Raw genomic sequence first — 27639 nt, forward strand, 5'->3', positions numbered from 1 at the left:
AAGGGCACAGAGCTACTGGTATCTGCTGGAGATCTGGAGAGAGTGCACAAGGCGCATGGGACTTGGAGTGAAGCCTGTGATTTGCTGTTGCTGTCATGAAATATCTATTAGCCACACAAAGGGGGGAAAAAATTGCAATTGGCAGCCAAGAAGGTGTTTGGCAATAGCTTGCAATCCAAGCTCAGAAAAGCATTGAGACAGTGTTAGGAAAGAGTCCATCCCTCTCTGATGTTAACAGGATTCCAGCCAGGAATGCGTAATCGAGCTCACTGCGCATCGATCGTCTGTACTTCTGCCTGGGGTTCCCTTCTTGTGAACTTGGATTCAAGTAATCCACAGCTCCCACACAAGAGTGTCATCTGATCCTGGACTTCAAAGTAATCCGCTCTGAGAAAAGAAAGGGCGTTTCAAGATCCGGCTCATAGACAAAAGTGATCTGATGTTCCAGCTTCTGAACAAGGCTGTCTGTGATAACTGTGGCCAAGAGTGATACGAGGAACACATTCTAATAGAAAAGACACAAAACCAGAAAAAAAAAAAAAAAAACAAGAACAAAAAAAAAAATATTAATTTTGTTTCTTGCTGATCAATCTTGATGCACACCCGAAAGAAACTTGTAGGGCTTCCCTTGAAACTCCAAACAGAGCCATTTTGGGATTGCACTGGGAAACAGGAAGGTGCTCGCTGTCAATCATGCATTGATCTGTGTACATAGAAAAACATCACCGTACGCCTGGCCCAAGAACAATAGCACATTTTTTGTAAGTACATCCATTTTTCCCCCCACATTGTTTTTTTTCCCTCACATGAAACATTTTAGAACCAGGAGAAACTGTATTCTTCCTACTATTGTTAAGGTTTTGAAAAGAGAGAGTTTTCTACATGTAAGGTTGAAGCTTTTACATAGAGAGAGAATTTGTAGCTCTTTATTAAACTTTTGTTGTAAGTGTGCTGATGCTGAGTGGGTGCTTGCTTTATGCTTGCTGGAATGTGCAGACCCACAAAGTGAGGGTATTCAGGGGTCAGTGTGTTGTAGCTATAGCAGGGGGGTGAAGAGTCTGCATGTGGTCTGGGGTCTTGGCAATCACACATAGTTTAGGATAAGGCCTCTAGCAACATGCTGTGTTCTGGAAGTGGCCTGAACGTAACTCCATGTAGAGGGAAAAAGAAAAAAGGGAAAAGTAGGTAAGGCGTGTCTGTTATGGGAAACTGCTGCAACTCTCATAGGATGTTGTGACTTTACACTGCATAGAGTCAGGCAGAGTACAGGGGAGGGTGTTGGGAGCTGTGACATAGAAAGACCTAGAAACAATTGATACACCACTACATATAAGGAACATTCTACTCTTGTTGCTCTATGCAAAGTTTAGATCTGCTTACCTTATTCATACCCATATATTGTTTTATACAGGGTTACGCGACCTACATATTGTGAGGCTTGTAGACATGAGCATAGTCCTAGTCTCTTGCCAGTGTAGGTGGGTTTGCACATCTATCATGTTCCCCAGAGTCTGTTAATAAGTGACTCCCAGTTGGGATCCAGTGACCCTTGAATTCTGTGTCTGTGGATTGCTGAGGTTTTGCTGTATCTTCTCCAATGATAAGAGTGGCCCAACATTAAAGGGGGCAGCACAGCACTGCTAGGAAGTGTCAGGCTCTGGACATGCATGTCAGCAGGGTTTTGTCGATAAATCAGAAGTGTTTCCAAATAGCTTGTCTATGTCTATAGCTTGTTTGTGTGCCTACAAAAAGACATGCTTCTGTGTCGCCCTGGCACCCAAGGAGTTAACAGACAGAGCCGGATGTGTGTGTGTGTGTATATATACTTTGTCAGACACTGCCTCTTTGTAGGAGCACAGATAAGAGTTAAGGTGACAGCAACCAGTTCATCTGTCTGTGTAGGAGCTGCTGCTTACAGGATGGGGTAGAAAGAGTTAATGTGACAGCTACACTGTGCATGACAGCCATTCTTGCCAGGTAGCGTGCACTTTAGTTGGCAGACTGCATAAATGCACAATAGTCATGGCTACTAAGTGAAAGTGACTTCCAAACACAACTGCATGCTCATTGTCAGAAATAGGTAGGGTTTTAGGTGCATGCATGGTTAAATCAAAGTCCTGAAAACAGACAATAAAACCATTCAGTGTGTATACATCTGTATTTAGGTATGTTGACCTGTAGTATATAAGTGCATTGGCAGGCCATGTGCATTATATATATATATATATATATATATATATATATATATATATATATATGTGTGTGTGTGTGTATATATATATATATATATATATATATATATATATATATATATATATATATGTATGTGTGTGTGTGTGTGTGTATATATATATATATATATATATATATATATATATATATAGTGTACATGAACAACAGTGGCATAGAAGCTGCTGCCCCCATAGCTGCATGCCCTCATATATATAGCTATAGATATAGATGTAGATATGACATGCTGGGAGTTGTAGTTTTGCAACAGCTGGAGGCACCCTGGTTGGGAAACACTGATCTATACAGTCGTTTATCTTCCAGGGAGTGTAGATATAGATATAGATATATCTGTAGACCAGTGTTTCCCAGCCAGGGTGCCTCCAGCTGTTGCAAAACTACAACTCCCAGCATGCCCGGACAGCCGTTGGCTGTCCGGGCATGCTGGGAGCTGTAGTTTTGCAACAGCTGGAGGCCCCCTGGTTGGGAAACACTGATGTATACAGTCGTTTTAGTAACACCCCTCCCCCTTCGAACTACATAGGTGCCCTGAGAATACATGATATATACATACCAGTGGGTAAATCTTCTCAGAGAGCATGCACTCTCCATGGCAGCCCATGTGCATTGTGTCTGCTCCTTGCAGGGGCAGCAGGCTCAGGAAGAGTTAAGTGGCAGGCTTTGATCGGCTGCACACTCCCTGTATGCCTGTGCACACACGTGGTTAAATGGCAGTCAGTGCACAGTGTGTGGATGTGACAGCAGCGCTGCTCCCCCCAGGAAGGAGTTAAAGTGACAGCCCCTGTGGGTGCTGATGTCTCTCAGAGAGGAGCTTTCCCCTCTCACACTAGTTTGAGTGACGCGATCAGCTCTCCCTCTATCAGCCTGTGCCTGTTGCAGAGACTGGAGCCACGGACTGAGGATCAGGCTGGAAGCCTCCAGTGCCCCCCATGCCCTGAATGTGCCCCCCACCCTCCCTCTGCTGCAGCCTGGGGGCCACGATCCCTGCACAGATTCTATTTTTATATCTATTTTCTCTGTTGTTTTCTTGCAAACTTGCGCTGTGCAGGCAGCCGGGGCTGTGGTGTCGGTGGATGAAACCTTCAAGAAGTGGATCCCATCACAGGAGGATTTGTGGGGCCCCAAGAACTCTTCCTGCCTCCCCCCCAGAGCCAGCAGAGCCCAGGCAGGCGCCCTGATCAGCAGCATGCCGAGGAGAAAGCAGCAAGCGCCCAGGAGAGCTGCAGGTACCCATCTAAGTCCTCTATTGTATCCACATTGCTACATTGTATCTGACTGCCCCCATTAACCCCCTTTACCCAGCCATCACCAGCCTGGACCCATCCTGCACGGAATGACTGCAGCTTGAATTGTATTGTACTGCTTGCTTGTTTGTTTATTTATTTAGACTTTATTTATTTCTTTTCTTTCCCTGTCATCAACAACATAACAGAAGGTTTTGTAACTGCTGGGGTGTTCTGGAAGGGAGGGAATGTTCTGCATTATATGTACTGAGAAAGTTTAGGGAACAAGGGGTCACTGTGCACCCCCCTCCCCTCCCCCTCTAGGGATTGTGCTAGAGTATCAGTCTTTTCCCCCCTTTCACTTTTATCACTCATTTGATTCATTTTGTGAATCAGTCTCTGAAAAGGAAATTGTTTCCTGGGGGGGGGTCAGGGCATGTTTGTTTAGAGGAGGCGCCTGGGATGGGATGGTTTTAAGGTTAGTGGGGTAACAAGGGGGCAGGGAAAGTTCACCCAAGGTTCTAGTAGAGGTGTGACATTGTTCTCCTGGCCACACACTGCATATAGTAGGATTTTGTAAATCCCATGTTCTGTTGGCTATTGTCGCTTTTGTGTTTTCGAAACTGAACTACAAACATGAATAGAAATAGGGCTGGTTCTGACCCGGCCTGTGTGTGTGTTAGGAACCGCCTTTTGCTAGGCACTCTATACATTGTCTGTTATTAATGTTGAGCCCTTGTTGCATATGTCAAATCTTATAAGGATTTAGCAATCTCTGTCTGAGGCTATAGGGGGTGAGGGAAAGGAGGGGTGGATAATGTACGAGGGGGGGAACGGAGCCAAACATTATTTTGCAATAATGCTCAGTTAGGACATGTGGAGTAGTAGGAAAGGATTTCATTTTATGGACTCTTGCCATCCTTCATGATACGACTGATAGATCGCCTGTCATCCAGCTCGGCTTTGATCTATTCAATGCCAATAAACATCAATAAATCACTTGCCATGGTAACACTAGGCAGTGTGACGTCACCGGTGCCATGTCAACTTCCTGCCAGGTTCCGCACTGTGAGCTTGTTACAGGATCCATGTGGTTACAGACGGTGACCTTCCACATCTGTGGCATTGTGTAGACTTCACTGTATTACTGACTGGGCTGCAGACTGCACCAACTGTCTCTCATGTAGCCTGGGCCTTGCTCAAATCCTCGCTTTTATTTTATCCTAAATGTCTATTGCACTGTAGTGTTAGATCAGTATTTCTGGGATGATTTGATAGCATCTGCAATGTTGCTAAATATATAGTGCGTTTACCAGCATATCGCATGTGCATTAACACACGTATACGTGAATATAAAAGTATATAGCTCATAGCCACAGCTAGCACCAAACTTTTGGTGGCAACTGAGCCTATAAACAGGATGTTACTGTAAATGATACGTTAATCCATACTATATACATGCAACCATATGCAGTGTTTATATATAAATATAAGTGTGTATATATATATATATATATATATATATATATATATATAGTGCATATAATTGAGATGTGCAAGTCTGTGTCACAGGTAATAGGATTTTACGTGATTATATGAATTGTGTACTTTTTCTGTGTATGGGATGGCATAGTAGTTTTCATTTAACCCTCTTTCAGGCATGACTAAATAACTTTACAGCCAGCGTCTTCGCTCTTTAAATAAGAGGAATAATATCCTCTGCGGTCATCTTCAGGAACCAATTCAGTGGCTATTCTACTCAGTCTATGACAGTTTACACAAAGATAATTTTTGCAGTGATATTGTGCCCGTAATGTCGTCCTTAAATGCGGCATTAATATTACCGCGTCTTCTGAAAAATAATTTGATTATTTTCGTTAAAGTAACAGAAATGTGTACGGCGTGATGGGATTGGTGACGTTGTCTCTCAGCTTCGTTGGTCTATCACACATTTTCAGCATGCTGCTGGTAAAATACTGTAGTGTATTGAAGCATGCATTCTGGTCCCCCTGCTCGGAGTTTACTAATCCATATCATACACAGATTTGTTAGTAAATATTTAGCTTTACGTTTTTTATTCAATTATTTAGCAGGTTAGTTAAGAGGACTAAGGAATAAAACCCCGGCTGCACAATTAATAAGAGATGGGAGAATGGCTTTACTCTATCAAAATGACCCGTCAGAACGACTTTGTTTCATATTTGATTTAATTGTCTCTCTCCTGACAAGCACATTCATCAATAGCCTAATGGTCAATCACAGGCTGCCAGGGAGTTCTGTACGGATCTCATAGACTGGTAGTGTCTCTGTTTAATGGACGTGGCTGGGAATGGCCAGATTGTTGCTTATTTAAGCAGGAAATAAAAAGGAGGGGGCGAGTCAACTATACTGTTGATTGGAATATGACAGGAAATAGGCTTAGACTTATGTGCATATTGTAGACCCAAACCGAAGACAAGGACATTCTGGAGAATGGCTGCCAAGAGTCGATACAGACCTGATGGCTGGTAGTAGTAAGAGTAATAATGTGGACGCAGACTATCTCCTTATCACTCTTTCTCCTGCTGCAGATTTAGGGTCCAGGGGTACTTTTGTGTCTTGAAGAGAGCGATGACAAATTGGTCTTGGGGTGGGGAAGGGACAATTCTGGTTGGTAACTCTTCAACCCATTCACCCAACAACCTTGAGAATACTTGGAAGAAATATTTTTTTTTTCTTCTTTCCCCAAACTGAAAGGTCCGTTCAGCCGTAAAAAAAGAAAAGTTGTTTTGCCAGCTTCATTAGTGTTCACCTAATTAGCTGTAAACCTGATGGATTCCTGACAGCTTTAATGATTGGAAATGACAAGCTCCACGCAGTGTCATCCAGGAGAATTAGGTTTGCAGCTAGTTTGATGTAATCAGGTTGATATTACACAGTCCTGCTTTGCCTTTACTTGCATTAACTCAATTTGCTGCTGCAGGTGACAAATGGATTTTGGTACCTGGTTAATCATTTCATAGGGATTAGGCCTTTTTAATGGTCTGCGGGGAGGAGAGCAGCACCAGGCGCTACGAAGAGCCCCAACCTGGCAGACCTTTACTGAGAGTTGTAGAGTTCACCCTCTTAACCCAAGCCTTGCCAGAGGATCATAATCTATAGGGAATAATACTGCCCAGCTGTGCATAGTGTACAGGATCTTTAGTGCTATATGGATGTAGCTATATATCTGTATTTGCGGACGTGTCATAGACGCAGCTTAAGCTATAAGCTTGTGGTCTCAGCGTGTTTGTGTGCATAGGTTTTGCAGGAATCCTGTTAATGCCTACAGATGATCCAGGCCTCTTTTGAGCATTAGTTCCCTTTTTTTTTTTTTTAGCAAATATATGATCTGCTTTTTCATTGTAAAACACTAACAACATTTTTCAATAGCAGGCACAACAGGCCACAATGTAAGTATAGTATCTGCAAAATTCCATTATTCTAATAATGTATCTTTTGTATCGATTAAGACTTGCCTCATTATAGGTTACACCTTAAGCCTATTTCAGCCCCTTACAATTGCCGACCAGTATTGGTTGTACAATTTACACGTAGAATGTTTGTGCCCATACATTTGGAGATTTTTCCCCGATTCACAAGGACACAACGGGATGGCCATTTTGTACTTACACCAAAATCTCCTTTTTCCCAGGCCTTGCACTGAAATCCCTCAAAATTTTCTAGTATAAATTCAGTTACAGTTAACCCCCCCCCCCCTGCAGCATATTATCTGCCATACATTTGTTCATTGGGACAGAGATTCCTCCTTAGTAGCAAGCTGACAAAATGATTAGCTATGGCTGTCCATTGCAAAGAAAGAGGAACAATACAAAAAAAGAGGGAATTTAGCGAAAAAGGATGGGGGGGGGGGACGTTGGGGACAAATTGTGAGCTTGGCTGTAAGATTCCAGTGATATCCAGAGACAGGAGGAAAAAAAAGTAAGAGGCGTTTTGAGAATCAGCTGCCATCTCTCCCATTAGCTTGACAGCTGTCAATTAGTACTTCAGTGTTCGTTCCCGGTTCAGTTTATTGCCTGTCGTTGATGTTGTCATTTGTTCTGTGTTTTGCCTACAGCGTTATCATGAGCAGGACTGAAAGAGTCAATAGCTGATGTATCAGCAGTTATTTTGTAAATTGGCTCACAAGTCTCTGCATTTTCTTTTTTTTCTCCTAAAGATTGTTTTGTACAGTGATTAGAATGAATTGTGACTGCAATACGATTATGAGAAATACACTTCAGCCAGGGGTTGGGTAGCGGAGGCATCATGATTGCACTGGGCCATAGAGCAGTTGGGTTTTGTTTTTTTGTGTTTTTTTTCGGGATCAGAATGAAAAGTAACTGCAGGCAGATGACTTCCTAGATGTGGGCGCCTTCTAGTTTTCAAATAGATTGTTCCGTCTCTGCGGTGACATTAGTGCTATTTTATTTTACAGAAGGCCATGTTAGTAGGACCCCTTTGGCTTCACGGGAAAGTGCCACCTATAATTAGCTTACTGTTAACCTTTTTGCATTAAACAGGGGAAGTAGAGTCCTCGAACACGGGCCTACCTTTCACTAAAATACCATGGACATCGCAACAATTAACCCGTGCACAGACGCCGTCGTTTTGCCTGACCCTGGGCCGTACCTCTTCACTAGTTTGAGCTGTTAAAAATTCCCAAAGTGTAGCGCTTCATCTTTTTCCAGGGTCTGCTGCAAAAGGTTGCAATTTATCGTCGTTATTAATATGGGAGTCTTGCATGGCGGAATGAGGGCTTGGAATACCGAAAGGAGACTTCAGGTGAAGCGTCCCAACAAATCGAATGTTGTCTCTTCCCTATTGTCATTTTTAGAATTTCTACCAGATTATTATTAGTACGATTCCTCTCCTGATAATGTTACTCCAGAATTAAGTCACGTGATCTTCATTGTAATCACATAGACAGCCCTAACCGGACCTATGCACCAAACAATCATATGGTAAGGTAGGGTGATAAACTCCCATTATGTAATATAATAATGATCTGTATATCCCTCACACAGACACATTCACTCCAGTTCCCAACTTTTATTATATATATTGAATTGACACGAATTCTAAACAATGGCCATTTTTTGTTGTTGTCGGTGACGTCTCCCTAAGCAGTAGCAACGCAACTTATAGCTTATTCCAATCCCATTGATTTCAACACTAGGAATAAGACAATTCCCTGGCATGTGTTTCAAAGGGTTTTAATGATCTCCTACATAAGAGGAATTATTTTCAGGACTCAGCTTGTAAAATTGAACATACTGCACTTTAATAAGATTATTATTGTTTTGGGAACACATGTCGTAAATGCGATTCTTTTCGATTTTTTGCAGCTCGCGGAAAACATGGTAAATTTGCTGCTTAAGCGACATGTAACTGTTCCTATTGAAAGGATTTTTACTAGATACTTAGTAAATGAGTCAGTGCTGCTTAGCAAACAATTAATAAATGATTTAATATTCCAATGTACAGGCCCAATAGCCTGCCATAACAACCCCAGTCCTATCTGCCTGGATAGCTTAAAGTGTGAGCCTTGAAGAATGATGTAAGTTTCCTTGTTTGTGCTTTAATTATAAATTATTAATTCATACTGTCAGGACACATGTTATTAATTATGAGGTTTTTTTTTTCACCTAGAGCAGCTGTTTGGGAATAAAGGGAACAGGTTGAACTGTATCCGATGGATTTTATAAAATAAAAATAAAAAGTCCCTGCAAATCACAACACGTCTGGAAATTTCCAGCATTCTATTGAAAACAGAACATTAACAGGATACGTGGATTGGCTTTTACAGTCGCGATTTTACAAAGCTTTTAAATAACACATCATTAGCGTCATTTGAATATCTCTTTTTGACGAGGTAATGACACATTTGTAAGTTTGTAACAAGATCCCCAGGTCAATAGGACATGCCAATAAGCATATATAATAATACTTTTACGCCTGAAAAAGCAAGAAGGGAATCAAATGGTAAAAAGCTCTCCTGGAATTTGTGCCGTCCAGGTCGCTGGTAATACCCACGTAATCTAGCGCCAGCCTCTTAACACTTGTAGTCTCCTTTGTAAATTACAATATGAATACAATTAGCTGTTGGCTTATCAAAATGCTCGATTCCATTTTAAATGTTATTTGAATATAGATGAATATTAATGAAGCGGGATGAATTTATTTTGCATAAGTAAAGATGTATAACTCTTCCCTCCATTAACTATGGTCATTAATAAAGCGCGGTCATTATTTAAGAACATATTTATTTTTTAGACCATTTTTTCCCCCCATTTTTTCCATTTCTTTTAATGAGACAGGCCTAATTAATTATACAGCCCTGACAGCACTTAGCGGTTGTAGGGTGTCGACGTGGCAGGTAATACGTCCTTTATAGATCTCGTTCTTGTCCGTGACGGAGGAGGTGACATTTTTTTTTTACATTTTTTGAGGTCTCTTCCCCCTGGCTGTCTGCTGTTAAAACAGTCGATAAAGTTGTATTTTATTTGTTTGTTCTTCGTCTCCGGTAATGGCTGAGGAGTCTACAAAACGAAGAGCTATTTTATAATTAATTCACCAGGATGTAATTGCTTTAATCACATAAATGTTACACGCGGCACAGATAGCGCTGTAAAGCATATGGAAAAATATACTGCAAACCACCCACTTGTAATTCTCCAAATAAGCATTTTCTATGTGGTTTGAATTGCAAAATGGCCCGTTAGTTATTTTTTGGAGCAAGAAACATTTGCGTTCTACCTCCGATGATTGGCATCTTGAATGCACCCAAGGAAACCTGTGTTACTTATAAAGATGACTCCGTGGAAGAATCTGTCAACCCTGAATAGGATGAATGAAACTTTTACGGCCGCTTACAGAACCAATGATCATTTTCTTTTTCCTTTTTTTCCATTGTACTGCAGGGGTTGTAAAAGATTGCAAAAACACATCTGCTCTCTTCTGATCGCAGCGCCACACCTGTCCACAGGTTATGTGTTGCATTGCAGCTCAATATCAATGAAGTGATTTGGTTGAGCTCCAATACCTTACGCAACCTGTGGACAGATGTGGCACAGTTTTGCGGAGAAGGCAGCCATATTTTTCTAACCCTGAACAGCTAGCACCGCCCCTTGGATTACTTTTGGCTATACACTAAGGCTATGTTCACACGGCAGAATTTCTGCACGGAATTCTGCATGAAAACACTGCCGAAACGAATTGCCCATTCACTTCAATGGAATTCCTGCAGCCGAAATTCTGCAGCAGAAATTCTGCTGTGTGAATGGGACAGCGGAATCTCATTGAAGCACATTGGCTATAAATTCATGCAGAATTCAATGCAGAAATTCTGGCGTGTGAATAAAGCCTGAGAGTTGAACTGTAACATTTGGCATAGGTTACTGTTCACCAGTCCAGATAGATAGTTAGTCCTCAGTGGGAATGGACTTCTTTGTTTAGTAAAGCACATGTGGTGATGTAGCAGAGCTGCGTTTGTATTATATTTTACACCTTTGGAATGCAGCTAAAGTTACTTGATTGCCACAATAATATATAAAATAATAATAATAATGATAATAAGTAATGATATTATTAATAATAATAATGAGTATTAATAATAATATTTATAAATAATAAATTGCTCTGGATTGACAGAGCCTCTATGTCTGTGTTTTCCAAACAGTGTGCCTCCAGCTGTTGCAAAACTACAACTCCCAGTTGGCTGTCCAGGCATGCTGGAAATTGTAGTTTTGCAACAGCTGAAGGCACACTGTTTGAAAAACATCCCTCTGTGTATGTTTAAGGATATAATTCTATATCTATGTTCACATGTACTACATATGTAGTATTTTTTTATTTTAGTTTTAGCCAAAAGCAGGAGTAGGACTGACACAGAGAAAAGCTAGAATGAAGAGATTTGCACCTACGCCCGATTTTGCCTAAAAATACTGATGGAATACTATGTGTGAAAGCAGGAACGTGCACAGACATTTTAGGGGGCAGGGGCTGAACTAAAAAAAAAAAAAAAAAGGCTTTTCTAATAATTATTTATATGATGCCCACATAATGATGCCAGACTGCCCAGGGCACTTATAGGAGGAACATCAGAAGGGCAGGGGCACAAGCCCCCTTTCTAGTCAACCTGTGCGAAAGGGACCTGATACTTCAGCCACCCAGCCTGAAAGGGCTGATAACAGGGGGCAATAGATGCTCCTGTACAGCAAAGGTATAGACTGTAGGGCTGCCAATTTAGTGCCCCTAGTAAATAGACCATAGACACTATACAATGGTGAGCTATGGATAGTCTTCACTGTTAGGCACACCAGGCTTTATCGGCCATGCATTTTTATTCATATTAAGGAGAAAAACTATGCCATTCCAGAATACATCAGCCAGATAAGCACAAGTTCAGCTTTCTTCCCTCCATTGGCTCCTCTGAGGCTGAGAGTGGCATCGCAGTTAACCGTTTCAGGAAACAGAATGCTGCTCAGCTGCCTTTATTTTTTAACTTGCTGCTTTATTTGGTAGCCTGCTATCGAAGCAGATGTCCCTGACACTTTCTGCATTGGTTGTTGCTTTGTTTTAGGGATATACGTATGGGCACATGAAAAAAACATATTTGCGGTCCTTATGTTCCAGACCATATTTGCATAAGGGAGAGTATACTGTATAAGCGCACACAGAACTCTAGGAAACTGATGGCCTTTTTTTTTTTTTTCCGTTTTGTCGCCTTTTTTTGTATTTTTTTTTTTCTCACTGTAGATTATCACAAGTTCGGACTAGAAAGTGCGGGTATTTTAGGTAGTGCGGATCTAATCGTTATCAGGTGGCATCAACTAAAACCCTTGACTGAAGAGCTTGCACTCTAATTATGTACAATATAAAAAGATAATGTTGGTTGGAATTTAATAATGTATTTGATCTCTGTGAATTAAGCTAGAACCTGATGAGCGACGTCTCAACTCCTGGGGTTAGTAACAGTTCAGATGATGGCATCATTCTCTTATTTGCCCCAGGTCAGTGCAGTTTTATCTCCAGACCCCCCTGGTTAGTAACAGTTCAGATGATGGCGTCATTCTCTTATTTGCCCCAGGTCAGTGCAGTTTTATTTCCAGACCCCCCTGGTTAGTAACCATTCAGATGATGGTGTCATTCTTTTATTTGCCCCAGGTAAGTGCAGTTTTATCTCCAGACCCCCCTGATTTGTAACCGTTCACATGATGGTGTAATTCTCTTATTTGCCCCAGGTCAGTGCAGTTTTATCTCCAGACCCTCCTGATTTGTAACTGTTCAGATGATAGCATAATTCTCTTATTTGCCCCAGGTCAGTGCAGTTTTATCTACAGACCCCCCTGGTTAGTAACCGTTCAGCTGATGGCATCATTCTCTTATTTGCCCCAGGTCAGTGCAGTTTTATTTCCAGACCCCCCTGATTAGTAACCGTTCAGATGATGGTGTCATTCTCTTATTTGCCCCAGGTAAGTGCAGTTTTATCTCCAGACCCTCCTGATTTGTAACCGTTCAGATGATGGCGTCATTCTCTTATTTGCCCCAGGTCAGTGCAGTTTTATCTCCAGACCCTCCTGATTTGTAACTGTTCAGATGATAGCATAATTCTCTTATTTGCCCCAAGTCAGTGCAGTTTTATCTCCAGACCCTCCTGGTTAGTAACCGTTCAGCTGATGGCATCATTCTCTTATTTGCCCCAGGTCAGTGCAGTTTTATCTCCAGACCCTCCTGATTTGTAACTGTTCAGATGATGGTGTCATTCTCTTATTTGCCCCAGGTCAGTGCAGTTTTATCTCCAGACCCTCCTGTTTAGTAACCATTCAGATGATGGTGTCATTCTCTTATTTGCCCCAGGTCAGTGCAGTTTTATCTACAGACCCCCCTGGTTAGTAACCGTTCAGCTGATGGCATCATTCTCTTATTTGCCCCAGGTCAGTGCAGTTTTATTTCCAGACCCCCCTGATTAGTAACCGTTCAGATGATGGTGTCATTCTCTTATTTGCCCCAGGTAAGTGCAGTTTTATCTCCAGACCCTCCTGATTTGTAACCGTTCAGATGATGGCGTCATTCTCTTATTTGCCCCAGGTCAGTGCAGTTTTATCTCCAGACCCTCCTGATTTGTAACTGTTCAGATGATAGCATAATTCTCTTATTTGCCCCAAGTCAGTGCAGTTTTATCTCCAGACCCTCCTGGTTAGTAACCGTTCAGCTGATGGCATCATTCTCTTATTTGCCCCAGGTCAGTGCAGTTTTATCTCCAGACCCTCCTGATTTGTAACTGTTCAGATGATGGTGTCATTCTCTTATTTGCCCCAGGTCAGTGCAGTTTTATCTCCAGACCCTCCTGTTTAGTAACCATTCAGATGATGGTGTCATTCTCTTATTTGCCCCAGGTCAGTGCAGTTTTATCTACAGACCCCCCTGGTTAGTAACCGTTCAGCTGATGGCATCATTCTCTTATTTGCCCCAGGTCAGTGCAGTTTTATCTCCAGACCCTCCTGATTTGTAACTGTTCAGATGATAGCATCATTCTCTTATTTGCCCCAAGTCAGTGCAGTTTTATCTCCAGACCCTCCTGATTAGTAACCATTCAGATGATGGCGTCATTCTCTTATTTGCCCCAGGTCAGTGCAGTTTTATCTCCAGACCCTTCTGATTAGTAACCGTTCAGATGATGGTGTCATTCTCTTATTTGCCCCAGGTCAGTGCAGTTTTATCTCCAGACCCTCCTGGTTAGTAGCCGTTCAAATTAAGGCGTCATTCTTTTATTTGCCCCAGGTCAGTGCAGTTTTATCTCCAGACTTCCGGAGTCTTTAGAAGAGCCCAACATATTTCTCTGCATTGTCATTGCTCCGATGTTTTTTCTAATACAGTAGTAGACTGCAGGGCCCTGCCTCTCCGTCCCTCCAGAAGTCTTCTGCTCTCCCATATGTACAGTGCTTTGTACATACTAATAACTACATATTTATGTGATCAGTAATTATCTATGCAGAACATGTTATTCAGCCGGAGAGAAAGATAAATGCAACAAATAAGCCCTACACACAGTCCCCTAAACCAAGCACAACACTAACGGACGTGAGGTCACTGTTCAAAAGAGCTGACACTCTATTGTGTGGTTCCAGGCAGGTACCTTGAATGGACTTGTCAGGGGCATGCATAGAAGGTTTATTCAGCTCAGGCTTATGCATATGTTTCAGTCTGGTCTATAAAAACATCCTGTTCTTCCTGCAGCTGAACAGATTATCCCAGAGTAACCTATTATCATTTTTTTTTTTTTTTTTTGCTACAGGAACAAGATGGAGGTATGTTATTATATCCAGTATCTTTTTTGGGTCTGGGCTCATTGCCCAGAAAGTTCCTTTCCTGCTGGGTCAGGGCTGTTGCTGGAGGGCAGGATCACAGCAGGGGCGCCTTGGAAGACTGGCGGACGCTGCCTGAGACTGGCATCCATCAGTCATCCATCTGTGACACAGAGTCTGTTTTTGATGGCAGAGATGATAAAAAGGCCTGGGAACTGTATAGACCCTTGTAATCAGGGCCAGTACTGACATCCTTCTCAATTGTGACAGCTCCTTCCTTTTCTCTTTTCACCGCCAAGACTGTCTGAACTGGGTTTTTTTTTTTCGCTCTCTCTCTTGTTTCATGTACTTGATCAGTCTCAGATGCTGAGAATTATTTTTTGTGTCTACGGGGAGGGAGGGGGAGGGCGAGCGTTGCTTGATTTGGGTTTGTGGGTTGGGCAGGTGTGAGAGGAAGTCTCTCATTTTTATTTTTTTTGTACTGTAGGCCTGTAGCTAATTAATGTTCCTCCATAAGATTCTGTCGGAGTTGAGTAATGTTTTTGATCTTTATGTCTGATAAGTGCATACTTAATGAGATTTCAAAGCTGTGACTACAGCTCTCTACAATTATTGACAGATGCCTTTCCTCTGCCATTGGGTTCAGCTTCATAAATCCTCTTTCGGTAATGAGGTTCACAAGTGCCACCCTGCCAGTGAGCTAATGAAAGAGAGGGGGAGGGAGACGCTCCAGCCTGTCTTACACAATTTTTTTCCTTTAAAATTTACTATGCAGATGTCAAGCTGCAGGACGATTACTTCAAACATGCTAATTTTTTGATATTTCTCAGGGTGCGCTCATATATATATATATATATATATATATATATATATATATATATCCCCATGCAGACACAAGTTCTCTTTCAAAAATGATATCCCTACCCACTGTGCTATCCAAATATTCTAAATTATTTGTACTGTTGTCCACTGTATTTTGTCATAACAGCTTTGTGTAACCCATTCGCGTAGTATGCAGCATAAGTAGCAATGTTTACTGAAATTTTAATATTTTCTAGAAAAAATAATTACCTCCACCCCCCAGCTACTTTTAACCACTTTGACTCCAAACAGTTAAGACTTCCTGCTTGCTGCATATGACCTAAATAGCATACGTATATATTTTTTTCTCTTCTAAAGTATCAAAGTGAAGGGCAAAGAAGGGAATTAAGGACATGTTGTCCTGTTGCCCTTACTGTGCTTTTGAAATGTTGTAGATTTAATTTTCCAACTGAATCCTGATGGAGAATAGCTTCACCAATGCCAAAGAGTCGATTTCCGTTTCAGCTAAGCCATATATCACTGACCCACCCTTTCCTCTTGACAGAATGACACGTGTCATTTATCAAATGGGCCCTGCCAGACAACAAGGGAAAAGAAAGCAACGTTCCGTGTTCTCCTGTCTGTTCCCCTTTAGAACAGTGAAGCAGCAGTGCAGATTGGAAGAAGGAAGGAGTGTGTGTACAGTTGTGGAGGATGGCAATGTTCAGCCTTGTGATTGAAGAGGCTGCGTTGTTCCTGCCTTTTTGATACAATTCAGTCTTTTTCTTGTATTTTTCCAAACTTTTATTGTTACTTTACCTTTGTTTTAAGCACTTGTGGGAAAGCAAATCTGTTTGACACATATCACTCAGCTGGCATCTGCTTATGGGGGTGGGGGGTGTATAAATGAATTTGTGAACTCCAGGCTTCTTAGGAATCAAACATTGCGGAAGATGGATGTGTTTTCAGAAAGATTGATGACGGATATCAGGCTGGCGGGGCCATTTATCATTTTGAATATTATTTAGACTCGCTGTGTACATCAGTAACTTGAGAGGTGGACGAGCAGGGGTTGAATGAAGGCCTCGATCTCTGTAGATTTTGATGGATGACTTGCTCTTCCCTTATTGTTTGTAAGGAGTCATTAGCAGAGAACTTTAGCCCTTCATAAAGTGTCGTCATAGCAGTTTTCGGAACTTAGCAGAACATTTAAATCAAATAGGAAAAACAAAGAGAAATTGTGAGACTTTAGCCTATATAAACCATCGTCTCTCAGTTTGTGTATTGTAAGCCAAAAGCTTGAGGAACCGTAGGATATCATCACCTGGTCGGTTATTTACTTCGACTTTTCTTGGAAACAATGCATCCTGTCATGGCTTAAAACTCAGATTGTATCTTTCTGTTAATAATTAACTTTTATATTGACCTGGAGTGAGATGATGAAGACATGATAGATACTGTGCAGTGTGGCTTAGGTTGTAAGTAGAGAGTGAATATGATGATTGTTGTTGTAGTGTGCAGTTTTTACATATTTTGAGATTGTTATGGTATTGCCAAATCACTGATTATAGGGTTTCCTGGAAGGATAACATTGATGGCCTATGCGTAGGCATTTTATCCTTATGATCCACATGATCAACAGGTAGAAAGGTCTGTGGCACTTGCTGGGGGTTGTGCCGTGGCTCCTGAAATTACAAAATACACTTTTAAAGTAGGGTCACACATGCTGTTTTTTTGCTGCGTATTTGCTGCTGCATATTTTCCTACCCATTGAAGTCAATGGGTAGCAAAACCAGCTATTTTGATACCCATAGACATTAATGGGTAAAAAATATGCAGCAGCAAAATACTGCATGTGTGACCCTACCCTTAGGGTACGTTCACACATGCGTGTTTTCTGCTGCAGATTTGCTGTAGAGATTTTTCTACCTATTTAAGTCAATGGGCAGCAAAATCAGCTGAGGCAAATCTGCAGCAGATCTACAGCAGAAAATATGCACATGTTAACGTATCCTAAGGGTATGTTCCCATGTACAGGATCTGCTGCATATTTTGCTGTGAATCAGCAGCAGATCCTGTACATGTGAACATACGCTTAGTATTACTTTTCTGCAGTGATGCTTGTAGTTGATGTTGTATTTTAAATGGGTTCTTTGTTTTAATAGTCTTTGTAGCATAGGTGGTGCTATTGTGTTACTGCTTTATGAAGCACACATTTTATGTTTTGTTGCTAGTGTATCACTCTAGCTTTATTTTTGACATACAGTGAGTTATATATTTAGGTGTCAGTTTTCTCAATGATTCTCAATATTTTATTTCTTTTGGTTCTCACCATGTAAAGGCCAGATCACATTCCCCTGTGTTTAGCTACCACAAGACTATTGCCTTTTAAGCTTCATTTTATTCATCAAGCTCCCTTTTGTTTTGCTTCTTAATATCCTTATGTTTAGGGGTCGTGAACTATGTTGTGTATTTTAGATTCCTATAGAGGGATCTATAGGAGTCTTTTTTATCATGCATATGTCATCCAGTACAGAACATTTTCTATAATTGGAGGTGATCTAATACAATTTACGTGAATTGAAGCTATCAGTCTTATTATTATTATTTTTTTTCTATAAAAAAGAACATTGTTTTTACATATTGTCTAGAGAACGCATACTTCATTGCTTGTCTGTCTCCGCTGTGTCTGTGAAATAATTACATAACAATAGACATTATTACATCTTCTGGCACTTTGCACACTAGTAAAATTCAACTGCATATCTCAGAAAAATAACTCGTCTTTGACTTTTTCCAGCAAATGCTTTTAAATGGTCTGAAGGATGGGCTGTTGGTCACGCCATAAAATTCACTCTTGGTTCCTTAGTGATCAGCCACATATTAACTCCCATTGCCTAAATATTTGGAGGGCTACGACATGAAATATGTTCTATAACTTTATAGTGGTAGATTCCATATCACAAATACTTCTTTTTGGGAATTTGCAGATCTGGAGCCATAAAAAGTAGTCATTGATGGCAAAGATTTCTCTGGACTTACTAGTCACCCTGTTATGGAACACTAAAGGGAACCCCCGACTGCATTCAAATGTCTGAGAACAGAGAACAATAGACAGTTATCTAAATGACAGATAAAGTAGACATAGGGCAATCCTTTAGAAAAATGTTCCTCATTGTAAAATGGAAACTTTATTATAATAGTAACTACTGAGTATGTTTAGAACTATATCTAAGAACACTGGTGCAATAAGGTCCTGATCTTTGAAGGTCCTTATTCTCAAAATGTACATGTAGTACGGTGTCCATTTTAGGACATCGTCAGACTCCGTCCTCCGTCAGTTGAAATGGAGTCCCGCCTCCTCCCTTGGGCCAATCTCTGTCAGGCATCAGCCGCAACTCCCTCTTCCCTCCTTTGTCATCCTAAAGTCTCTCATCCGAAACTCCGTCATCCTTCAGGCAAAAAACTTTTCTGCCGTGTAGCAGAGCCGAGTCAGTGTCGGCCCTCTGTTATACGGGTTCTGCTGTACACGCTATTCAATGTCGGCTCTGCTATACAGACTCTGTAGCACAGTAGTGTGTAGAGTCTGTAGTGTCTGTAGTACACATATGCAAGTTTCACAATTTCGACTCTGCTATACAATGCTGTGCAGCGTCGGCCTGCTATGCGGCAGGAAATTGCGTCTTAGGGAGAATCGTCTGAGGCATGACGGCGTTTTGGACGACGGAGTTTCGGATGAGGGAGGATGGATTTGTGACTGAAGGAGGACGGCAATTGGTGTGAGGGAGGAGGCGGGACGCCATTTCACATGACGGAGGACAGAGTTGCGGCTGACGACTGACTGCGATTGGTCCGAGGGAGGTGGTGGGACGTCTTTTCACCTGAGGGAGGACGGAGTTGCGGCTGACAACTGACGGCGATTGGTCCGAGGGAGGAGGCGGGATGCCGTTTAACCTGACGGAGAATGGAGTTACGTCTTATGACTGACGATGGCCTAAAATGGACACCATAACGTAGGCTTACTTTCAGATCTATATAGCACATAGTCATTGCACATGACAATTGTTGGGTTTCTGAAACAGATTTTGCATTCCAGCCCCAAAAAAATCTATGTCTGTGTGTTAAAGGGGTATTCCAGGCAAAAACTTTTTTTTTTATATATATCAACTGGCTCCGGAAAGTTAAACAGATTTGTAAATTACTTCTATTAAAAAATCTTAATCCTTCCAATAGTTATTAGCTTCTGAAGTTTTCTGTCTAACTGCTCAATGATGATGTCACGTCCCAGGAGCTGTGCATGGTGGGAGAATATCCCCATAGGAACTGCACAGCTCCCGGGACGTGAGTCATCATTGAGCAGTTAGACAGAAAACAACAACTCAACTTCAGGAGCTAATAACTATTGGAAGGATTTAGATTTTTTAATCAAAGTAATTTACAAATCTGTTTAACTTTCCAGAGCCAGTTGATGTATAAAAAAAAGTTTTGGCCTGGAATACCCCTTTAAATCTAGATGCAAACAGGCAGCTGCCAACTTTTTCTCCTTATGGTGGAAGGGTGGGATTTGGTGGGTTGAGGTGACAATATACAGACCAGACATGAAAAGATCAACCTGTTTCATTCTTCTGATACATGGACATGACCATAATAAGGGTGATGGTATTCTTTTTGTAGGTTTACATAATACTCCTTAGCAGCATGGCATCCAATGTTCCTCATAGTTTAATTCAGAAGGTATATTTTTGGAAGATTTTTGCACGGTAGGTAAACTTCAAACAACAAAGAGCTGTATGAGTTAGAATATAGAAATGTAGAAGAAGTTCATGATTTATTGGTAAGGATCTGTCTCATGGTGACCTGTCAGAAGCAGATAGAATAAAGTTCCCTCTTTCACCTGTGAAAAGTTGGTACTAACAGCTTTCGGCCATTTCCCCTTTAAGGAACAAACTTTGTCATTCAAGAGGAGAAGAAAAAGTCTATTTCAGGTGTAATTGGGAGGGTGCTGGGTGGACTCATGGGAAGAAACCTTGTTTTGTTTTTGTCCTCTTGTATTCTTATCCCCCCAGTTTTATAGCCGTAGACATGATTTATTACATCAATCCATCTTAGGGGCTCATCCATCACAGCCCCGTTGCTAGGCACTCGTGGCAGCAGCTGTTTGCTTTGAATCAGACAGAAAAGTTGTCAATCATCAGAGGCAGGTGAATAGCATTAGAAACCCGCTATTGTCAGACGGAATAATTAATCAAAGAGAGAAAAGATAATTAAAAAGATATGACCCTTGCAAGTACTTACTCTGGGTTGCCTAGAAAAAAATAGAAAAAGAAAAACTGCCTGGTCTGTTCTAGGCACTTAAGCAGCTGAGAGCTGATAAAATATGCACTCTGCAGTGCATAGTTTTTAATTAATTGAAAAAGGTTCAACATTCAAAGACGAAGCTGGAGAAAAAGTCTGATTATGAGCAGAAGTAATATTTATTGTTTGCATGAAAGGCTTGACATGAAGTTTTAACGTCCTGTCACAAATCTCCTGCATACTTTGCAATAAGTCGCCCCCAGCGTTTCTATCTCCACTCTGGAATTCCATTAAATAAAAAGTTGAAAGAACTTTGATTCAACCTTTTTTGTAGCTAGCGCTCCTTTTCAGATGCTTAAAGTGGCAGTGTCTGCCGAGTACGTGACTTCCCATCTAGAGGAAAGGAGTTTCTGGAGCCCCCACCCTCCTGTTCTAGATTGTTGTCTGTGGTTTAATGGAGAACATGAAGAGGATCCTCGAGTGAACCTGAGCTGGGTGGGTTGCTTTTTTTCTTCTTAACATTGTTCCACTTTGTTTTTTGAAATTCATAAAGTAGTCCCTGGGGTTAAATTCCCCTGTGTCTATGCTTTCTAATGTGGGCTATTGATATTAGATGGCAGTTGGATATCACAACCGCTAACTAATCTTTTATCGGAATTATCTTTCCGAGGACATGGGCATTGACCAAGTATATATATATATATATATATATATATATATATATGCAGGGCAGAGGCTCCTTCACTGGATAATATAGTAGATGGCCAAATAAAGCCAATCCCCAGCTTATTGGGTTTTCTCATTGCATCCATTGACAAAAGAGATGTTCACATAGTTTAAATTCTAAAAATGTATTCTGATGTTGTAACAACATCCTACTGATTGAAAGAAATGTCTTCTCACTTTTGTATACAGAATCCATGTTAGCGTCATTAAGTATTAGAGTTAGGTTAAGGATAAAAGCAAACTTCACCTTTCCTGGTGCTGATCGTGATTGTCAAACTTAAAAAAAAATGGCTTTTTATTTCTAACCCAAATGTCAAGGAGGCGAGGCTGAGCTGCTCAAGTGCCACAGTCTGGCACACCTCCTCACCAGCCTCTCCTTGATTGACATACAGGCTCCAGGAAAGGTATCATTTGCTTTTATACCCTAACAGCAGTTCCTAGCAGCAAATACAGCTGCCAGATCCATTGCCTTTAATGAATGTTGGTGACTTAGGAAGAACTCGTGTCTGTTCTACAAACCCATCATAGTTTTTGATATTTAGAAGAATACATTTTTTTTATATGGACCCAGTTTGCTTAGTTTAAAACAAGAAAGAACAGTTTGAGAAAGCCATTGAATCCACAGGCCTGGTACCATGTTGGTACTGTGTTGCAGAATTCTGCAGGAGAACACTTCATACTTCTTCATTTCATAGATGCAAATAGTGTGTATGAACCATGTGCTTATGATGTCACAGAGTGGTACAGTAAGTATGTACAGTATGGCCCAGATTTATCAAAGAATGTCTATGGTAGAGCTATTTTCCCATGTTTATTTGGGTGGTGGGTTTGACTAGCGTGCATCTTATTTATCAAGAAGGTGCAGCAGGATGATGAATTTTGCGCAGCTCTGCTGTGGGTGGGAAAAGCTCTACCTCATACACTTTTTTTCTAGACGCTTGTGAGGGAGGGAAGTAGACAATTTCCCAGGTCCTGAATTTGGAAGGTTAGGTGTTTTTTTTTACGTAATTTCACAGAGCTGCTGGGAAATTTTTACTTGCATTTTAGATGCTACAATCAAATTTGATTGCGGTGTCTAAGGGGTTAAAGCCGGGCATCACGGTGATGTCTGGCATTAGAGGTGGTTTCTGGGGGAAGATAGCCCCCAGGACCACCTAGCTATGACCCACGCTCAGCTCCTGAGCATGTGTCATAGAAGGGGAGTGGGACACTGTCATCCACAAGAGGTTAAAGGGGTACTCCGGTTAAAACCTTCTTTCTTTTAAATCAACTGGTGGCAGAAAGTTAAACAAATTTGTAAATTACTTTTATTAAAAAATCTTAATCCTTCCTGTACTTATTAGCTGCTGAATACTACAGAGGAAATTATTTTCTTTTTGGAATGCTCTCTGACCACAGTTCTCACGACTAGAGATGAGCGAAATTACAGTAAATTCGATTTGTCACAAACTTCTCGGCTCGGCAGTTGATGACTTTTCCTGCATAAATTAGTTCAGCTTTCAGGTGCTCCCGTGGGCTGGAAAAGGTGGATACAGTCCTAGGAATGTATCCACCTTTTCCAGCCCACCTGAGCACTTGAAGGCTGAACTAATTTACGCAGGATAAGTCATCAACTGCCGAGCCGAGAAGTTCGTGACGAATCAAATTTAGTGTAAGTTCGCTCATCTCTACTCACGACCACAGTTCTCTCTGCTGATGTTATTATAAAAATAATAATAATAATGCTTTATTTATTGTTGTTCTCAGTGTGATTTGAACCCAAGTCCCCAGCACTGCAAGGCAGCAGTGCTAACCACTGAGCCACCATGCTGCCCTTAGCATACATCTGCTCTGCATCTGCTATGCATGGTTGCTAAAATGGACAGAGATGTCAGCAGAGAGCACTGTGTTCGTGATGTGATCAGTGTTCCAAAAAGAAAGGAATTTCCTCTGTAGCATTCAGCAGCTAATATGTACTGGAAGGATTAAGATTTTTTTAATAGAAGTAATTTACAAATATGTTTAACTTTCTGCCACCAGTTGATTTAAAAGAAAAAAGGTTTTCACCGGAGTACCCCTTTAACCCCTTCAGGACGGAGCCCATTTTGGCCTTAAGGACCGGAGCGTTTTTTGCACATCTGACCACTGTCACTTTAAACATTAATAACTCTGGAATGCTTTTAGTTATCATTCTGATTCCGAGATTGTTTTTTCGTGACATATTCTACTTTAACATAGTGGTAAATTTTTGTCGATACTTGCATCCTTTCTTGGTGAAAAATCCGTAAATTTGATGAAAAATTTGAAAATTTAGCATTTTTCTAACTTTGAAGCTTTCTGCTTGTAAGGAAAATGGATATTACGAATACATTTTTTTTTGTTCACATATACAATATGTCTACTTTATGTTTGCATCATAAAATTGATGAGTTTTTACTTTTGGAAGACACCAGAGGGCTTCAACGGTCAGCAGCAATTTTCCGATTTTTCACAAAATTTTCAAACTCAGTATTTTTCAGGGACCAGTTCAGGTTTGAAGTGGATTTGAAGGGTCTTCATATTAGAAATACCCCATAAATGACCCCATTATAAAAACTACACCCCCCAAAGTATTCAAAATGACATTCAGTCAGCGTTTTAACCCTTTAGGTGTTTCACACGAATAGCAGCAAAGTGAAGGAGAAAATTCACAATCTTCATTTTTTACACTCACATGTTCTTGTAGACCCAATTTTTGAATTTTTACAAGGGGTAAAAGGACAAAATTTTTACTTGTATTTGTAGCCCAATTTCTCTCGAGTAAGCACATACCTCATATGTCTATGTAAAGTGTTCGGCGGGCGCAGTAGAGGGCTCAGAAGGGAAGGAGCGACAAGGGGATTTTGGAGAGTACGTTTTTCTGAAATGGTTTTTGGGGGGCATGTTACCTTTAGGAAGCCCTTATGGTGCCAGAACAGCAAAAAAAAACCACATGGCATACCATTTTGGAAACTAGACCCCTCGGGGAATGTAACATGGGATAAAGTGAACCTTAATACCCCACAGGTGTTTCACGACTTTTGCAAATGTAAAAAAAAAAAAAAAAATTTACCTAAAATGCTTGTTTTCCCCAAAAAAATTTATTTTTAAAAAGGGTAATAGCAGAAAATACCCCTAAAAATTTGAAGCCCAATTTCTCCCGATTCAGAAAACACCCCATATGGGGGTGAAAAGTGCTCTGCTGGCGCACTACAGGTCTCAGAAGAGAAGGAGTCACATTTGGCTTTTTGAACGCAAATTTTGCTCTGGGGGCATGCTGCATTTAGGAAGCCCCTATGGTGCCAGGATAGCAAAAAAAAAACACATGGCATACCATTTTGGAAACTAGACCCCTCGGGGAACGTAACAAGGGGTTAAGTGAACCTTTATACCCCACAGGTGTTTCACGACTTTTGCATATGTAAAAAAATTTTTTTTTTTTTACCTAAAATGCTTGTTTTCCCAAAAATTTTACATTTTTAAAAAGGGTAAAAGCAGAAAATACCCCCCAAAATTTGTAACACAATTTCTCCCGAGTACGGCGATACCCCATATGTGACCCTAAACTGTTGCCTTGAAATACGACAGGGCTCCAAAGTGAGAGCGCCATGCGCATTTGAGGCCTAAATTAGGGATTGCATAGGGGTGGACATAGGGGTATTCTACGCCAGTGATTCCCAAACAGGGTGCCTCCAGCTGTTGCAAAACTCCCAGCATGCCTGGACAGTCAACGGCTGTCCGACAATACTGGGAGTTGTTTTGCAACAGCTGGAGGCTCCGTTCTGGAAACAGTGGCGTACCACACGTTTTTCATTTTTATTGGGGAGGGGAGGGGGGCTGTATAGGGGTATGTGTATATGTAGTGTTTTTTACTTTTTATTTTATTTTTTGTGTTAGTGTAGTGTAGTGTTTTTAGGGTACAGTCGCACGGGCGGGGGTTCACAGTAGTTTCTCGCTGGCAATTTGAGCTGCAGCAGAAAGTTTGCGGCAGCTCAAATTTGCAGCCAGATACTTACTGTAATCCTCCGCCCATGTGAGTGTACCCTGTACATTCACATTGGGGGGGGGGGGGGGGACATCCAGCTGTTGCATAACTACAACTCCCAACATGCCCGTTGGCTGTCGGTGACTGCTGAGAGTTGCAGTTTTGCAACAACTGTAGGCACACTGGTTATGTATCACTGAGTTTGTGACCTAACTCAGTGTTTCACAACCAGTGTGCCTCCAGCTGTTGCAAAACTACAACTCCCAGCATGTACGGTGCATGGTGTACGGTGACTGCTGAGAGTTGTAGTTTGCAACAGCTGGAGGCACACCGGTCGTGAAACACTGAGTTAGGTAAAAAAAAACTCTGAGTTTCACAACCAGTGTGCCTTCAGCTGTTGCAAAACTACAACTCTCAGCAGTCACCGACAGCCAACGGGCATGCTGGGAGTTGTAGTTATGCAACCAGCAGATGCACCACTACAACTCCCAGCATGCACTTTAGCTGTTTGTGCAAGCTGGGAGTTGTAGTTATACAACAGCTGAAGGTACACTTTTCCATAGAAAGAATGTGCCTCCAGCTGTTGCAAAACCATAAGTCCCAGCATGCCCATAAGGGAATGCTGGGAGTTGTGGTGGTCTGCCTCCTGCTGTTGCATAACTACAGCTCCCAGCATGCCCTTTTTGCATGCTGGGAGCTGTTGCTAAGCAACAGCAGGAGGCTGTCACTCACCTCCAACGATCCTCGCCGCACAGGTCAGTCCCTCGTCGTCTCCGCCGCCGCAGCTGCTCCTGGGGCCCCGATCCCAACAGGGACGCCGGGGATCGGGGTCCCCAGCACCGGGGGTCGTCTTCCCGCACCCGCCCACGTCCTCCGGAAGAGGGGCGGAGCGGGTGCGGGAGTGACACCCGCAGCAGGCGCCCTGATTGGTCGGCCGGTAATCCGGCCGACAAATCAGGGCGATCGTGAGGTGGCACCAGTGCCACCTCACCCCTGCAGGCTCTGGCTGTTCGGGGCCGTCAGAGACGGCCCCGAACAGCCAGTAATACCGGGTCACTGGAGACCCGATTGACCCGGAATCGCCGCAGATCGCTGGACTGAATTGTCCAGCGATCTGCGGCGATCGCCGACATGGGGGGGCATAATGACCCCCCTGGGCGATATGCCGGGATGCCTGCTGAACGATTTCAGCAGGCATCCGGCTCCGGTCCCCAACCGGCTAGCGGTGGGGGCCGGAATTCCCACGGGCGTATGGATACGCCCTCGGTCCTTAAGGACTCGGGATTCAGGGCGTATCCATACGCCCTATGTCCTGAAGAGGTTAAAGGTTGAATTGCGGAGGGTAGAAGTGATTCTCACGCCTACTGGTAGTTGGTGTAGCTTTACGCCTAAAAAAGCACCTTTGCGCACAAAATAACGACTTTTGACAAAAGTCGCAAATGATAAATACGTGATCACTGCATGGTCAAAAATAAAAAGTTCTACGGGTAGACAAAAAGAGTGAAACTGTCTGTTGGAAACCAACATTTGCCAAACTAGTATAAATTTGATACGTTTTTATTATGGACTCAAAAGATGCATAAAAGTCGCTAAATATGCTGCTTGCGCCTGAACTGCGCCAAAACATAGATGAAAAAAATGCTCTAAAAGCAATGATAAATCTCCCCCTATGTCTCTGTGAGGTTATATATTTCACAACCCACAGCTTTTCAGCCTAAGCAGAACTGGATTTATTGTACATGGATATTAAGAACATCTCAACATTCTGTAGAATAACCACAAGTACTGATGCACAGTTTTTGTTTTTTGATTTTTTTTCTCCCATGCCTGTCAGTACTTTCCCAAGAATCTCAGCTGCTAAACAGTTAATAGAGTCATATAGTGTGTTTAGTGCTGACATGAATGTGTTAGGATATGCATACACTTCCACTTAAATGTTCAGGGTCATTGATCTGACATACAGCTCTACTTACACTCCCCAGCAACACATGTAGACATTGTACACAGAGCCATCCATAACAGGGGATGTTAAAAT

General features: G+C 41.8%; 1 protein-coding gene across 1 annotated transcript in view; it reads left to right on the forward strand.

The window, feature by feature from the left end:
* Positions 1-497: 497 nt before the first annotated feature.
* TSHZ3 (teashirt zinc finger homeobox 3) overlaps positions 498-27639 on the forward strand; it is an 83590-nt gene continuing 56448 nt past the window's right edge. The window contains exons 1-2 of the mRNA XM_056525656.1: positions 498-761; positions 3299-3476. Of these exons, the coding sequence (XP_056381631.1) occupies positions 3437-3476 (40 nt within the window). The 5' untranslated portion in view covers positions 498-761; positions 3299-3436. The remainder of the gene's footprint in view (positions 762-3298; positions 3477-27639) is intronic.

The sequence above is a fragment of the Hyla sarda genome, chromosome 6, assembly GCF_029499605.1.
Source record: "Hyla sarda isolate aHylSar1 chromosome 6, aHylSar1.hap1, whole genome shotgun sequence".
In the NCBI taxonomy this organism is placed as follows: Eukaryota; Metazoa; Chordata; class Amphibia; order Anura; family Hylidae; genus Hyla; species Hyla sarda.